The 17,584-nt window shown below is 46.3% G+C and overlaps 1 protein-coding gene across 1 annotated transcript in view; it reads right to left on the bottom strand.

The window, feature by feature from the left end:
* TBC1D22A (TBC1 domain family member 22A) overlaps positions 1–17,584 on the bottom strand; it is a 399,512-nt gene that overhangs the window by 176,223 nt on the left and 205,705 nt on the right. Inside the window, exons 9-11 of the mRNA XM_032139761.2 lie at positions 15,388–15,497; positions 9,512–9,551; positions 7,184–7,210 (exon numbers count right to left, since the gene is read on the bottom strand). Of these exons, the coding sequence (XP_031995652.1) occupies positions 7,184–7,210; positions 9,512–9,551; positions 15,388–15,497 (177 nt within the window). The remainder of the gene's footprint in view (positions 1–7,183; positions 7,211–9,511; positions 9,552–15,387; positions 15,498–17,584) is intronic.

Genomic DNA, 17,584 nt, shown 5'->3' with positions numbered 1-17,584 from the left:
AGTTCCCCATCTCTCTCCCTCTCCTCAGGTCTTCCTATTTTCTGAGACACAACAATATTGATATTAGGCCAAGTAAAAACCCTACAGTGGGTTAAGTAAAGTGTTCAATTAAAGAAAGAGTTGCACATTCTCTCACTTTAAATCAAAAGCCAGAAAGATTACACTTGGTGAGGAAGGCAAGCAAAAAGCTGAGACAAGCCAAAAGTAGGCCTTTTTTTTTTTTTTTTTTTGCCAAACAGCCAGGTTGTGAATGCAAAGGAAAAGTTCTTGAGGGAAATTAAAAGTGCTACTCCAGTGAACACACGAATGTTAAGAAGGCAAAACAGTCTTCTTGCTGATGTGGACAAAGTTTCAGCGGTCTGGATAGAAGATCGAAACAGCTACACATTCTCCTAAGCCAAAGCCTAATCCAGAGCAAGACCCTAACTCTCTTTAATTCTATGAAGGCTGAGAGAAGTGAGGAAGTTACAGAAGAAAGGGTGGAAGCTAGCAGAGGTCAGTTCATCAGGTTTAAGGAAAGAAGCCATCTCCATAGCATTAAAGTGCAAGGTGAGGCAGCAAGTGCTGATGGAGAAGCTGTAGCAAGTTCTCCAGAAGATCTAGCCAAGATAATTGATGAAGGTGGCTACTGTAAACAATAGATTTTCCATGTAGATGAAACAGCCTTCTACTGGAAGAAGACACCATCTACGACTTTCATGGCTAGAGAGGAGGAGTCGATGCCTCACTTCAAAGCTTGGAAGGATCAGCTGACTCTCTTGTTAGGGGCTAAAGCAGCTGGTGACTTTAAGTTAAAGCCAAGGCTCATTTACCATTCTGAAAATCCTAGGACCCTTAAGAAGCATGCTCAGTACTCTGCCTGTGCTCTATAAATGGAACAACAAAACCTGGACGACAGCACATTTGTTGACAGTAGGGTTTACCAAGAATTTAAACCCACTGTTGAGACCTACTGCTCAGAAAGAAAGATTTTGTTCAAAATATTCCTGCTCATGGACAATGCACCTGGTCCCCCAAGAGCTCTGATGGAGACGTGCAGGAAGATGAAAGTTGTGTTCATGCCTGCTGATGCCATATTCGTTCTGCAGACCATGGATCAAGGAGTAATTTCAACTTTCAACTCATTATTTGAGAAATATACTTGATAAGGCTACAGCTGCCATAGAAGTGATTCCTCCAATGAACTGGGCAAAGCCCAGTGAAAACCTTGTGGAAAGGACCTGCTTTTCTAGATGCCATTAAGAACATTTGTGATTCATGAGAAGAGGTCAAAATATCAACATTAACCAGAAGTTAGAAGTTGATTTTAACATTCGTGAATGACTTTGAGGGGTTCAATACTTCAGTGGAGGAAGTAACTACAGATATGGTGGAAATAGAAAGAGAACAGAATTAGAAACAGTCTGAAAATGTGCTTGAATTACTGCAATCTCACAGCAAAATTTGAATGGATGAGAAGGTGCTTCTCACAAATGAGGAAAAAAAGTGGTTTCTTTTTTTTTTTTTTTTTTCTTTTCCCAGAATGATTGGACTCCAAGAAAGTGGTTTCTTGAGACGGAAGCTATTCCTGATGAAGATGCTGTGAACATTGTTGAAATGACAACAAAGGATTCAGAACACTCCATAAGCCTAGTTGATAAAGCAGTGGCAGGGCTTGAGAGAACTGACTGGGGTTTTGAAAGAAGTCCTACTGTGGATAAAATGTCATCAAGTAGCTCTGCAAGCTACACAGAACTCTTTCAGGAAAAGAAGGCTGCACTGACATGGCAAACTTCAGATTGCTGTCTTAATGAATTGTCACAGCCACCCCAACTTCGGCAACCACCACCCTGATCAGTCTGCAGCTGTCAAGACGAGACAAGACCCTCTACTGGGAAAACGATTACAACTTGCTGAAGGCTCAGATGATCATTCGCATTTTTTAGCAATAAAGTAGTTTTGAATCCAGGTATGTACACTTTTTAGACACAACGCTATTGTACGTTAATAAATTAAAGTATAATATAACTTTTATATGCATTGAGAAAGCAAAAAACTTGTGTGGCTAGTTTTATTATGATAGTTGCTTTATTGTGGTGGTTTGGAATTAAACATGCAATATCTCCAAGGTATACCTATAAAAACCATTTGTCTTACAAAGAAAGAAGAGTCTCTTTATTTGCTGATGACATCATTGTGTACAGAAAATCCTAAGGCATCTACTAACAAGCTCCTAGCAATAATAAGTGACTCTAGCAAGATTACTAGATACAAGTAGGGTATTTTCCAAAAGTGGCCACATTCTCTCCTGTCCCACATGCTCTTTCAGGAGGTGACCATGCCACTCCGGCATCGAGAGATGGAGACTAATTTCTCCCTCTTTGAATTAGAATAGGCTTGTGACTGCTTCCACCAAAAGTGTACAGGGGGCATGACTTCTGAGTGCAGTGTGTGACTTCTGAGGCTCAGTCATGAAAAATGCAGCTTCCACCTTGTTTGCGGACAGAGTCTCACTGGGAGCCTTGAACCATCCAGAGAGGTCTGACTATCCCAAGGCCACCATGCCACGAGGACAATCAGCGTGTGGAGAGGCCAGGAGTGGGCGATCCAACCCAAAGTCCTACTCTTAGAGTCACATAGGCCCAGGGCGCCAGGCTCTTAAATGAACGGGAGTCTAGATGCTTCCAGCCCCCACCTGAGATTCCAGACATCGTGGTGCACAAATCAGTCATCCACGCCATGCCCTGACAGAGATCCTGACCCACAGAACCCAAGAGCACAAAGGCATGGCTGCCTCCAGTCAGCGGGTTTGGGAGTCATTTGTTATGCTGCAGCCCCTGGAAAACTGTCCATTTGCAAAAATCAACTGTATTTGTATATACCCCTAGTATATCAATCCAAAATTGATTTACTACAAATCAATAGTAAAAAATACCAACAAAGCTATACCATTTGAAGTAACATCAGAAAAAACAAAATATTCAGAAATAAATTTAACAAAGTCTGAGCAAAACCCTCCACCAAAAACTGCAAAATGTTTGTGAGGATAAATTAAATAATATCTAAATAAATTAAGAAATACACTACGCTCATGGGTAAGAAGACTCAATATTTGCTAATATTGTCAATATGAGGGAAACTGACATACAATTCCACATATTCTCATTCAAAATCTCAATAGGCTTTTTTTTTGTGGGAAATGGCAAATAACAAACTTTATATAAAAATGCAAAGGACCAAAAATACTTAAAATAACTTTTTAAAAGAACAAAGAGGACTGGCCTTACCCAACACCATGAAAATGTGCAGTAATGAAGACAGTGTGAACTGGATTAAGATCCATTCGTACGTCAATGGGACAAAACAGTGTGTCCTGAAACAGACACACACCTATACAATCATCTAATTTTCAGCAAAAGTGAAATAGGACAAAACTGTTTTCAACAAATGGCATTGTGTTCACCAGGATATCTGTAGAGGAAAAAATGAAGCCTGACATCTTCCTTACACCATATACAGAAATTAAGTCAAGCTAGGTTATAGACCTAAAACTAAAAACTAAAATTATCAGTCATAACATGGGTATATGTTGGCATTGTGGAGGTAGGCGGGACACAGAAAACTATTACCACAAAAGAAAAAAATGATAAATTAGATTGTATCAAAGTTGAAACTGTTGACTCATAGAAGACATTGTTAATGAAATGAAGTGACAAGCCACAGGGGCAAACATTCTCAAAATATCTATCTTGACAAAGGATTGCTATCGGAATCGGAAAAAATGAAGACCCTGTGGGGAATGCAGTGTTGGAGAAATCTCATTCTGATGTGGAACAGCCAGAACTTAACAGGCATCTAGAAGAAGATGTGCACATGAATGTTCACAGAAATGTTATTCACAACAGCCCAAGACCAGAAACAGCCTCGGCTGCCACCAACAGGAGGACGGATAAACTGTGATAGATTAACATGGTGGAGTATTACTTAGTAATTAAAAGGAATCAACTATTCATTCAGGCAACCAAATGGATTCTTATGGTTTTCAAAGCTATTGTAAATTGAATTTTTTAATTTTCATTTTTAAATTGCTTGCTGCTCAATGATTCATTCTTAATGAACCTTCTGTCACAGCCCAGTAACTACCACATTCTTATCTGTGTAATAAACCTTTCTAAAATCTTGGCAGGAGTCCTCGATTTTATTGACTGGGGCTCTGAAATCATGTATCTAAGATTCTTCCCTACAGGGGCACATTTGAGCTGGCATCTGGGGCAGGTGTGGATTTGACACATCTAAACGGACTCGGCACTCCATGCATTCATTCTCCCACCCCAGGCCTCCACCAAGCTCGCCACTGCCCCATCCAGGTCAAGACTCTGCTTCTTGACGTATACAACAAGTGCCAAATTAGAGCTCAGTTGGAGTGCACTTTCTCTCTGCCACCTTCCTGGGCATCAGACCAGTCCTTCCTTTGTTATTCTCTTTCAGATAACGACATCCCCGGGGCTTAGTCCATTCTAAGTTCCAGCTGCCTGAGCTCATGGCGGAGGCTCCTGAGCTGCCCTCAACTGCCTTCGGCCGGCCCCCTCTGGCAGCAAGCACTGTAAGAAGCCGCATGTCTCCCCAGCTTAGTGTGCAGGACAGGGCTTCCCCCAACTACCCTGTCGCCTCCCTGGTGTTAACATCAACTCACACCAGCCCCACCTGAAGGGCAACACTTGCTCACAGGCAGAGTCCACTCCACCCCGAGTCATGGGCCTGGCCGTTTCCTGACCTTTGTCTAAATGAGTCATGACACCACTGCGTTTCTGGCCTTTTCTCTGACAAGTTCCGAGATAATTTAGTCAATTTCCCCAATATTCCTATTACCTCCATGCCACCAACCAGTTCTTAGAATTCAATAATTCTTCCCCAAGGAAAGGAAATGTAAATGACTAATTATAAAAGGCAATGGTTCTTTTCTACTCAAAGAAACTGTCCTGTTAAGTCGTGAATCTAAGAGTAATAGTATGACTTCAGGGTAGGCAAATATGGAAGCTGTAATTCAAGAAGTAATAGTGAACCGACAACCTTGGCACGAGTGCTGTTAGTGAAATGAAAAGACTGGCAAAAGTGCAAGACTAATCCCCTAAAAGCCTGAGAGGGCCTCATCCAGCCTGGAACTTCTTTTTTTTTTTTTTGAGATGGAGTCTGGTTCTGTGGCCCCAGCTGGAGGGCAGTGGCTCGATCTCGGCCCACTGCAACCTCTGTCTCCCAGGTTCAAGCAATTCTCCTGCCTCAGCCTCCTGAGTAGATGGGATTACAGGCATGCGCCACCATGCCCGGCTAATTTTTGTATTTTTAATAAAGACAGGATTTTACTATGTTGGCCAGGCTGGTCTCGAACTCCTGACCTCAAGTGATCCATCCACCTCGGCCTCCCAAAGTGCTGGGATTACAGACATGAGCCACCGTGCCCAGCCCAGCCTGGAACTTCTCACTGGATACCAAGTTTAAACCCCCAGGGAGAGGGAGGGGCTGAACGGCATTACATTCTGCTGCCCAGAAAGCACACACTCAAAGCCAGTTATCTTCAGGCCCCGAAGCCAACATGCTGTGTTAAAGCAATCCTTTTTTTTTTGAGACGGAGTCCCGCTCTGTCACCCAAGTTGGAGTGCAGTGGCGCAGTCTCGGCTCAGTGCAAGCTCCGCCTCCCAGGTTCACGCCATTCTCCTGCCTCAGCCTCTCCAAGCAGCTGGGACTACAGGTGCCCGCCACCACGCCCGGCTAATTTTTTTTGTATTTTTAGTAGAGACGGGGTTTCACCGTGGTCTCGATCTCCTGACCTCCGTGATCCACCCGCATCGGCCTCCCAAAGTGCTGGGATTACAAGCATGAGCCACCGCGCCCGGCCAAAGCAATCCTTCTTAAAGAAGTGTTCCCTCCGCTGGAATCGGACCAGGTGTGTTTCTGTGATCTACACTAAAAATCATCCCCAAAACATAGCTACTAATACCAAATAGCATTAAAAGGACACATCCATGAAACCATTGAAAGAAACAGCCCACCAAATTTTTTTTTTTTTTTTTTAACTAAGTATCTGGCTGGAACCTTCATAGTGTACTTGGTTAAAAAAAAAAACAAAAACCCTGGTCTTCTCATTCTGGCACCAGCTACTCTTCCAGCTGGTTGGGGGAGCCACAAAGGACCCTCCCTCCAACCTCACATCCCAGGTTACTCCAGAAAGCCAGAACCCTGGAAACCCACACACAGTGAACCTGTGCACACCCATCCAACTCACATCACCCAGAGAACAAGACACGCACAGAGTGAAACTCAGGCAAATGGGCAGAAAGCCCAATCAGGAAACAAAGTGAAAAATAAAGACAAGAAAGAAATTATTTCTCCAAATTAAACTTACCTGAATTTTTTAAAGTACTTACAATCAAAGCTACCACACAACTCAGGAAGAAAACACAGAAATTCTGTCCTCAACATTGAGGATTAGTCCCCATGAGGCTTAAATGGGAGGCTCAAGGTCATCACTCCCAAACTTAGTGGTGTCTCGCCTTGAGAGCAACCCACCCCTGCCCTACCTCACAGCCATTTGCCCACAAGCCAGCCTGGGCACCCTCCTGCACTGTGGAAACCTCTGACCAGATGGTCTGCCGTGCCAGATCCAAGACACCCATTGCACCACAAAATACAGGACTTGTCTCACAACCTCATTCACTCTCAAGATGAAACCATCCAACTAGAGTCACTAACAGGGTCACGCAGGTGGAAAATGTTGAGCCCAGACCCGATGACTACAAGTGCAGCATTCCTACATGCTTCTTACTGCGGTGCCACGAAGGTTCTTCCCAGGCGGAGCTGTCCACGCAGCAGCATCTCCCAGTGACGGCAACCACCGAAAAGCATCCCAGACATTTCTAAGCAGCCCTAATGAGCCAGGAGGGCACCCCACTGCTGCCACCGCTCCACACCGGGCACTTGTTCCGCATGGCCAACAAGGTCTACAGCTGCCCTCGGTGCTCTTGCACCTGCCCGACAATGCCTGTCCCGCCACCACCTAGTTTAGGCTCCTGACTCCCCTCCTTCATCCAAATACAGCCCACATCCCTCCACAAGCTTAGACATCCCTCATGGCAGTGCCAATGACCTCGATTCGTTGTTCACACAACCGGCAGGCTGGCAGTGGCTTTCCAGGCATTACTTGCTGGACAGACCATCTCCTCTAAGACCAGCACATCTGGAAATGTAGCTGCTCTGCCTTTTCCCCCAACACCAAATGCCCCTGACTAAAAAGACTGTCTCTTGGCCAGGCATGGTGGCTCACACCTGTAATCCCAGCACTTTGGGAGGCCGAGGCGGGTGGATCGCGAGGTCAAGAGATCAACACCATCCTGGCCAACATGGTGAAACCCCGTCTCTACTAAAAATATAAAAATTAGCCGGGCATGGTGGCGGGCGCCTGTAGTCCCAGCTACTTGGGAAGCTGAGGCAGGAGAATTGCTTGAACCCGGGAGGCAGAGGTTGCACTGTGCTAAGATCATGCCACTGCACTCCAGCCTGGTGACAGAGTAAGACTCCATCTCAAAAAAAAAAAAAAAAGACTGTGTCTTAAACACCTAGCAGGAAGGGCATCCATCTACCAGAGATGAGTGATCAGGCTTTCCAGAGCTGTCAAACATCAACCCAGCTTCCCAGCCTCAAGCTCCAGCCCACACTCCTACTCCCTAAGCACTCTGAGTGATCCCACACCACGGAGTCCCAGCTTAGTCTAGAATGCTCTTCTCAATCTGCTAATCTCCCACCCAGACCTTGGTCGATCTGGCTCCCTGGTAACTGCTGGTATTGCCATTCTTATAGATCTTCTGTGCACACTGGAAAAGAATGAATATTCTCTGTGTGCTGGATATGGGGGTCTAAATATGTCCATTTGCCCAAACTGTGCAGTAGACGTCCTCCCAGATCTTCCAAATTCTTGTCTGCTCGATCTACTGTATTAGTCCGTTTTCATACTGCTATGAAGAACTGCCCGAGATGGGGCAACTCATAAAGAAAAGAGGTTTAATGGACTCACAGTTCAGCATGGCTGGGGAGGCCTCAGGAAACTCAGAATCATGGCAGAAAGACAAAGAGGAAGAGGCACGTTCTTTGCAGGGCAGCAGCAAGGAGAAGTACTGAGCAAAGTGGGGGAAGAGCCCCTTATAAAACAGTCAGATTTCATGAGAACTCACTATCAGGAGAACAGCGTGGGGGAGACCGCCCCATGATCCAATCAGCTCCACCTGGTCTCTCCTTTGACACATGGGGGATAATGGGGATTACAATTCAAGGTGAGATTTGGGTGGGGACACAAAGCCTAACCATATCACTTACTAATCACTGAGAGGCAGGAAAGCTGGTACTGGACTGTGTGGGTCTAAATCCCAATGCTGCAACTAACTAGCCACAAAACTGGAAGTGCCTTATGGTTGTTGTCAGGGAAAATGAACTAATATTACAACGAAGCACTCAGGACAGTGTCTGGCATTGACAACCACCACCCCTCTCCCATCATACTTATGTACATGTGCAGAAATACAGGGTCAAGGTCATGTACTCAAGATTAACTCGTCCCTGGTAAATGTATCCACTGGCAGTGATACTCTTTGTCTCTAGGAATGCTTTCTGCCTTAAAAATCTATCTCATTTAATAGCTCCATGGCTATTACACAGTTACATATGGGCTACAGAGCTACATAACTATTACTTTGGTTAATATTCTTCTGTTGCATTTCCTTTCTACCTGTCTCCTTGTGGTTTAGGTGTCTTGTAAGTAGCATACAGCTGGATTCTGTTTTTAAATCTAATCTGATTGGACAGCTATTTTTCTTCTGAACATCAGACACATTATTCTACTTTTTTCTGGCCTTTCTTTTTTCCTATGAGACTTTCTCTTCTTCTTATTCAGTGGCTTCAGTCTCATGTCTCTATAGGTAATTAGTTTCAACTCATCTTTCTGGAGATTTATTAGATATTAGTAACAACATCTCATCAATGCTGGAAAATTCCCAGCCTTAGCTTTACAAATATTGGCTTTCCTCCAGTACATTTTCTCTTTCTAGTTCTATTTTTTAAATTCTATCTTTCATGTCTTAATCTGTCGTATTCTCAGTATCTATCTGTGTTGCCCAGTCGGTAATTTTCTCAGCACTACATTCAATTATAACTAACTCTCTCTTCTGTCTAATGAGTTTTAAATTTTAGTGACTCTAATTTTGATTGCTAGAAGTTCTGTTTGGTTCCATTTAAAATCTGTGATTTCTAGCCAGGCACAGTGGCTCACACCCGGGTAATCCCAGCACTTTGGGAGGCCAAGGCAAGGGGATCACAAGGTCAAGAGATTGAGACCAGCCTGGCCAACATGGTGAAACCCCGTCTCTACTAAAAATACAAAAATTAGCTGGGCGTGGTGGTGCGCGCCTGTAGTCCTAGCCACTCGGGAGGCTGAGACGGGAGAATCACTTGAACCCGGGAGGTGGAGGTTGCAGTGAGCCAATATCACACCACTGTACTCCAACCTGGGCAACAGAGCGAGACTCCGTCTCAAATAAATAAATAAATAAATAAATATAAATAAATCTGTGAGTTCTTTCTTCAGAGTCTTTATTTTAAACTGTTTCATTCTCCTTAATATTTTAAAGTTACACATTGTCTGGTTCCTTTCAAATCGCTGTTCTAGTGTCTCAGGTCTCTGGCTACAAACCCTCCTAAAGAGAGTAATCGCTAACATTTATTCCCGGCGCACTCCTTCTCTGCTTGGTTTGTACTTTGTCTGCTGTGAGGTCATCTGCAGATGCCTCTTCCCATGGGAACACCACAGGCCTGTGGCAGGAGATCATCCCTCCTGGGGAGAAGTTCTCAGAGGGTAGCCAGCCAACTCCTGGGGGTCCCTAGACCTTTCAAGGGGTCTGTTACATTGAAACTGCTGTCATAGTAACATGAAGGCATGATTCACCTTCCTCACGGTGCTGACATTTGTGCTGGCAGTACACAGGCAGTCGTGGGTAAAATTGCGGGCATGCTGGCAGCAGGCAGGGCAGTGCCCTCACCACACTAAACCGTCACTGTGTTCCCAATACCACATGCTCACAGTGTGAAAACAAAAGGCTGTTTCACTTAAGGGTGCCCTGGATGCGGCAGGAAAGGTCACTCATCTTACTATTAATACTGTGTTCATGCTCAGCCCTGAACAACAGGTGGGAAGAACATGGAAAGCCTGAGGGGCAAATTCAGAAACAGAAGCTTCGTCAAGGAGAGCACTTGGTGTGCTGGCTTCAGTTGTGAGCTGAACTCAACACTTTCTTCAAGAAACATCATGTTTACATGAAAGAAGGATTAGCAGACAAATCAGTTATTCAAACGTGGGTCTGTGGAAGATATTTTCTCAAAAATGAAAGAAGTTGGCCTGTCACTTCAAAAGAAACAAGGAACTGTGTTTGTTGCCAATGATAATATCTGAGCTTTTAAATTAAAAATCTGAATTTTGGAAGACTTTTATCTGCCACCCTGGGCCTGACAGCTGCTTCTTATGAGACGGTGGTAGTACTAACAAATTTGATCATACGATGAAATGTGTCAACATTTAAAAGATGTGCACACCTCAGTCAGCCAGTATTTTCCAAATCGCCAATGAATGATGTTACAGAGCCAATATATGGGTAAAAGATCCCATCAAAGTGCAAGAGAGAACATCAACTTTAATGTAACTGAGCGTAAAACATTCACTGATGACGTTTCAGATTTCATATCACAACTAACCTTTAAGAAACTACCATTTGTTGAGTAATAGTATAGTATTAATGAAAAAAGAATCCGAAATTACCTGAAAAGGCTATTAAAACACTTCCTGGCCGGGCGCGGTGGCTCCTACCTGTAATCCCAGCACTTTGGGAGGCTGAGGCGGGCAGATCACTTAAGGTCAGGAGTTTGAGACCAGCCTGGCCAAACCTGGTGAAACCCTGTCTCTACCAAAAATACAAAAATTACCCAGGCATGGTGGCGTGTGCCTGTAATTCCAGCTACTCAGGAGGCTGAGGCGGAGAATCGCTTGAACCTGGGAGGCACAGGTTGCAGTGAGCTGAGATCGCACCACTGCCCTCCAGCCTGGAGGAGACTTCATCTCCAAAAAACAAACAAACAAACAAAAAACACACTTCCTTTTCCAACTATGTATCTATGTAATGCTGGATTTTCTTCATATTCTTCAGCTAAAACAAAAAATACCACAACAAATTGAATGTAGAAGTAGATATGAGAATTCTTCTTCTATTAAGTTAGACATTAAGGAGATTTACAAAAATGTAAAACAATGCCTTTCTTCTCACTAAACATTTTTGTTTCGAAAAATAGTAATCTATCATAAAAATGTTACTTATAATAATATGTAATGGGGTTTTCATTGTTGTTTTTAAATAAATTACTAAATATTTTTAACTTTCTCTATTTGAATTTCCAACATGGCAGTTATCAAGAGAATTAACCCACACAAACAAAAGCTCTTCGAGCTCTTCAATAACGTTTGGAGTGCAGAGTCCCAAGGCACACAGGCCTGGGCATGTCAACGGCAGAGCCGGTGCCTGTGCTGTGGGCAGCACCTGATCTCCCTGTGCAGGACTGGCTTCTGTGATCACACCTCGCCAGGGCAGGAAAGCCTGCACTCCTAGCCATGAGCTGGTCTGACAATTCCCTCCAATTCACTAGTGTCAGCCAGCGGAGTCAGCGCTGTTCACTCCTGGAGGACCTCTCTTTGCTGTTAAGGAGTCCCACAATGCGTGTTAAACAATCTTTGTTCAATACCGCTGATACGGTTTGGATCTGTGTCCCCACCCAAATCTCACGTTGAATTGTAATCCCCTGTGCTGGAGGCACGTCCTGGCTGGAGGTGACCGGATCCTGGGGGCAGTTTCTAATAGGTTAGCACCATCCCTGCTAGCGCTGCCTCGCTGCCTCATGAGATCTGGTTGTTTAAAAGTGTGTGGCACCTCCCCCAACCCCTCCCTCCAGCTCCAGCCCCTCCCTCCAGCTCCAGCCGTGTAAGACACATCGGCTTCCCCTTCACTTTCTGCCATGATTGAAAGTTTCCTGAAGCCTCTTCAGCTATGATTCCTGTACAGCTTGTGGAACTGTAAGCCAATTAAACCTCTTTCTCTATAAATTACCCAGTCTCAGGTACTTCTTTAAGCAGTGCGAGAACAGACCAATCACCTAACGTTTCCAGGGATTTGTCGGGAGAAGAGTGGTTTGTTCTTTTTCCTAGTTTGCCATCTTACTGGGGGCTAAGAGCCTCCTCTCCCAGCATTCTGTCCTCGCCTCCGTCAGCTGTCCACTCCCCCTGCTCCACCCCACCAGGCTCTGAGCTTCTTGGGGACAGAGGGGTGACGCTGACTCACCCCAAAGTCTTCCGCCTCTCTGAGCACCTGCAGAGAGAGGGCAGATGCTTCACACATCCCAGCCAAAATGACAAAGTTAATTAATTACTGAAAACAAGTAGAATATGGAATCTCAAATTGAGGCTCCAAGGTGAGCCAAAAACATAGTTATGACCATCCAGGACATCCAAAGGCAAAAAAATAGACAGATGTGGTTTCTGCCCTCTACAACTTGCCCTGCAAATGGAACTCACTTCTGTCTATTTCAGCTAGGAAAGGTCATAGGGCAGCCAACGTGGGTTTTAATACAAGCCATGTCACCTGGGCAGTGGGCTTCATCTCTCTTAGTCTCAGCTTTGTGTGCTGGGTGTAACTGAGCTCCAACCTGTCCTGGGAATGCCCACACCAAGAAGCACCGTCACGGTGGAGACAATGTTAGTTCCTCACATTCATTCCCATGGTGACTGCCTACCAATCACAGAAACTGTGGGGCTAAGAGGCCCTTTAAGATCCTCTTCCCGGTGAGGAAGAGCCCCTGGCACATGGTTCTGGTTCAGCGGCTCCACGAAAGCCTCTGCAGCAATGGCATGGACGGCTTCCACAGAGCTGATGAATAAACACGCCCTTGAAAGAACACTGGGAGCAACTGGTGGAGGCCAGGCTGAGAGCTTGCACTTCAGAAAACCAAGAGAGAGCTTCCTCAAGGGTTTCAATCAGGGCGATGATGTGATGAAAAGGGTGCTTAAGGAAGATGGCTCTAGCAGTTCCAAAAGAATGAAATGGAGATAGTAAGACCAAGAGTGGGGAAAGGAGCTAAGAGGCAGAAGCGGCCAGGTCCTCCAGGAGCTGACACGCCGGTCTGCGTGTTGCCTTGGTTTTAAGTGAGTACATAGCCTCATACTTCTCTGAACTTAAAACAGCGGCAGTGCTTGTAAACACTGAACAGTCCCTGGAGGAGCTCTGCTTGGACGGCCTTATCTACAGGAATCACAGCTGAGCTGCCAAGTCCCCTGGATGGTGGGAACTGACATCCCTCAACTCTTGCTCCTGGGAGGATCACGTGGAATCCATCGTGGCACGCGAGAGAAAGATAAACGGCTGCCACGGGACGGTGATGTGCTATAAACACACGCGCCAGGAAAGCATGATCCCTTACACTCATCGGCCCTGCCAATAAACCATTTCATCAGGCTACAAATCTCAGGTGAAAAATGAAAAGCCAGCATCGATTTCATTGTACAGCAGATTTTATTTACAAATAGAGGCCAGATAATCTTGTATTTAAATGGCACAAGTCCCATCACTCACCATCAGAGAAGCGACGTTTGAAATTTATAAAGTTTTACATTATGATTCAATCCTTTTTCTAAGGGGGCAAAAAGTCGAAAGGTCTAGCAGAAAGAATAAAATGTACGAAAATATCAGTAAAGGAGGGGAAATGATAAATTGGTGCTTGGGCCAAAATATATCTCTAGTGGGCACATTTTTCTTTACAAGGAACAAAGTAAGTCACGAGGAGTCTGGACCAGCCAATAGATAGGAGGTTTCCATTCTCCAACCGCACAACAGGCTTCTACTTTCTCTTTTTTCATTCCTACATTATGAAAAGTAACGGCAAAAACCACACGTCTTTCCTCAACAGAACCTCTTAGCTAATATATTCAAATTAAACTTGGAGTCTAAACCTTAGACCACAGGCTGTAAAAGCCATATTCTGACGATTTCAAATCAAGCAGATGAGCGGAGACCTCTTCACTTAGTGGTATCAGGAACAACCTTTACTGCAATGGCTCAGGAAAAGCCAAGCCCTGCTAGGCAATGCAGATGACAAGTGACAACCCCGTCTCTGTGTCTCTCAGATGAGGGCCCCGCTTTGAGCTAGGATAACAGGGATGCTGGCAGAACATGCAGACCCTCCCGGGAGGCCCCAGCTCTCAACAGGGAGCCGTATACATGCGAACACCCGTGATGGCCTTGGCGTTTGGTCGCTCAGAAAACGATTACCGACCCAAACCGTGCTCTGGGCTTTGACCCTCCTCTAGCTGACAAGTCCTGCTTTGTCAGCAAAATTCACTGTCCCCTGAAATCTACTTCTTCCCACCTTTGGGTCCCCTCATGCCATACTTACCCGTCTACCCTCCACCCCTAGTGAGCTTCCGGAGCAGGCCTCACCCTTACTCGCCACTATTCCCGGGTGTGGAGCACAGCACCTCACAGGAAGCAAGTGTCTAGAAAGGATGTGCCGGCCTCACATAAACTAAGACACCCACACCCACTCCAGGGCCCGTCCACCCCCCTCAGCCGTTCCTCTGTAGTATCAGCTGGCTCCAGTCCTCATTCCTGACTCAGCTACCAACAAGGCCCTTCCCAGGTACTGTGTGGGATTCTGCACCTACACCATTCCATAGGATTGGCCCTGTCACTGGGAGACCTGTGGCTTTTCTACAGAAATCTCAGCCACTAACCCTAGCTGATGCAGAGACCCGCAGGGTCCCCACTGTGGTGCAGGGGACTCCCACCAGCTCGTGTCGCTCCCTGGGAGCAGGCACAGCTGCAGCGCCCCACACACCTGGAGCCCTGGCCACCAATACTGCAGGCGAGGGCTCACAGCCTGGTGTCAGAGACCAGGAGCTGCGGCCCCCGATCTGAGGCCCTTTAAGGAGGATCCCTCTTAGCACAGCTAGCCACACACACGTAGCTACCGTGAGCCTGTGCCCTATTCCGTGGTGGTGGCTACAGTCTGCAGGCAGCAGGGGATCAGACTCTGCACCTCGCCTTCCCGCTGGGCCCTCAGCAGGACACATGACCGTGCCCAGAACGAGGGGCACATACACTGTGTCTCACACTTCGTCAACCTGGAGGGGTTTGTGCTATTCCAGATGCAGAAAAGTGAGGCTTCAGGAGGGACTGCACGGCCACACTGAGACTCAGGAGCAGCCTAAGGCCTCAGGCTCTCTTCACCGCAGGGGCTGTGGGCGTGGGCTGTGTCCCCGTGGGTGTGGGCGCTCACCTGAATGCCATCCAGCAGCTTGCTCATGCACCAGTAGGTGTCGGCTTCGATGTTACGCAGCACCTCTGCGGGCACGCCGGAGACGTCCACCGTGTCCACCTCCTCTGCCTCTGGGCGGCGCCGAGCATGCAAAAGACAAGGAGACTTAGCCACACGGGACCTCAACCCACGAGGAGGCCCACGGAGGAAGAGAGCTGAGCCCGCATCCAGCTCCCTCCACCCACTCTCATCAGTCTAGCTAAATGACTCATGCAGCCTTCCACCTCATCACTTAATGCTTCTCAATCTTAACACCTAATTAGTTGCAGATAATTAATATTCTGAATCCTCTCCAATTAATTAACATAATTAATACATTATAAATTATTGCTTCTCAGGCATTTCACATTCTAATAAGAGAGAAAATAGAATATATTACTTAATCCTAACAGATCTGAAAGTTTTTTCATAAGATTTTGAAAACTGTGCTTCTGATATATTTACATATTCATTTGGCAATAATTCCTCTAAAAACCTCTTTCCAAAGTTAGAGTTTCCAAAACTACACTGGGTAAATACTTCCATGCTATGATCAAAAACCGCAGAAAGCCATAACACAGATGTGCTTCAAAGATAGAATAGACAATGGTGCTCTAAATAATTTCCATCTTAAAGTATAAAAAACCTAATGAGAAAACACAATCTAAAAGTTTTTAAAATGCAAAACAGATGCCTAATTGAAATGGCTTATCAGATATTTGAACAAACTAATTTTAGATCCTTACAAAACTGCTGTCATCCAGCAAAATACTCATAAATGTTTTAAAAATTATCTTCCCTATTTTTAATTTTTTTTTTACTTTAGTTTTATTTGCATGGCATCTTCGCAAGGAAAATGTTCTTTAAGAAAAGAAACATTTCAACCCAGAATATATTTAGAAAGGTTGAAGCAGATAAACACCACAATCATGATACGGATGATAATGCCGCTGGTGTTGACCGGGCTCTGCTGATGTGCCAGGTCCGATCCTGTGCACTGTGAATGTGCGTGCTCATTTCAGCTGTCACCACTCTGCTGTCACCACCCTTGAGCCCCTGACAACAGTGGGGTAAACAGGGGCAGGGCCGTGGCTATGCCGAGCAGCCTGGTACACGTGGGGAGGGGGGTGCCAGATGCAGCCCTACCTACTGGTCCCAGAACCCAGGTCCCTAAGTGCTCCCCGAGGAGCCAGAGGCCCACCTCACATTCACGCTGTGCCCAGTCCTATCCCATCGCGCTTCTTCCCCAGTTGCAGCCCTGCACAATTGCTAACTCACACTGAAGTGTGTGACTGGAAGAGACTAGGTGACACGCCACCTCCCACGGTTCTTGGTTCACCCCAGAACCAGCAGGATAAAAGGGGAAGAGCGTCTCCGTGTCTGACCCTCCAGCAGGAGTGAGCAGCTGGGCGCTCGAGGGCCTGGACAGGGAGGTGACAGCTCTGGACACATCCAACATGGCGGGGCCTGCGGGAACGCAGGAGGGTGGGCAGATTCCAGCCAGTTCGCACATCACTCCTCTCTCTGGGGTGTGGGGGTGGATCCTCAGTCACTCCATGGATATTGCTTTGATTTGGTTCTGGGTTTTGTAAACAGAGAGATAATTCATCCGCCATAAAATCACTCTTTAGCATGTGCGACAGAGTGGTCTTGAGTAGGGTCACAAGCGTCACCACTAGTTCCAGAGCCTTTCCATCACCACGGAAAGAAACCCTGGACCCCTCAGCAGCCGCTCCCCACTCCCCACCCCATGCCTGGCAACCACGAACCTGCCTCTGTCTCTACGGAGTTGCCTATTCTGGACATTGCACACTGCTGGAATCCGGCTCTGCGGCCCTCTGTGACTGGCTCTGTCTCTACGGAGTTGCCTATTCTGGACATTGCACACTGCTGGAATCCGGCTCTGCGGCCCTCTGTGACTGGCTCCTTCTCAGTGAGCACAATGTTCTCCAGAGTCATCCATACGGCTGCCCGTGTCAATGCCTCACTCCTCTTCACAACTGAGCTGCACCCCTACGGCCAGGACACGCCACGTCTCTGCATGCCTCGGCTGGTAGACCCTGGGCTGTCTCCACCAAGGGGTAATGTGGACACAGAGAGCCAGTCCTGTGGGTGGGACCTGTCCGTATACGCCAGGCACCAGGCACAGACATGAGTGAGAGACTTGACGCCCTCAAGA

Source organism: Hylobates moloch, unplaced genomic scaffold, assembly GCF_009828535.3.
Source record: "Hylobates moloch isolate HMO894 unplaced genomic scaffold, HMol_V3 SCAFFOLD_19, whole genome shotgun sequence".
In the NCBI taxonomy this organism is placed as follows: Eukaryota; Metazoa; Chordata; class Mammalia; order Primates; family Hylobatidae; genus Hylobates; species Hylobates moloch.
The sequence above is the reverse complement of the archived record's forward strand: the minus strand, read 5'-3'. Positions and strand labels throughout refer to the sequence as shown.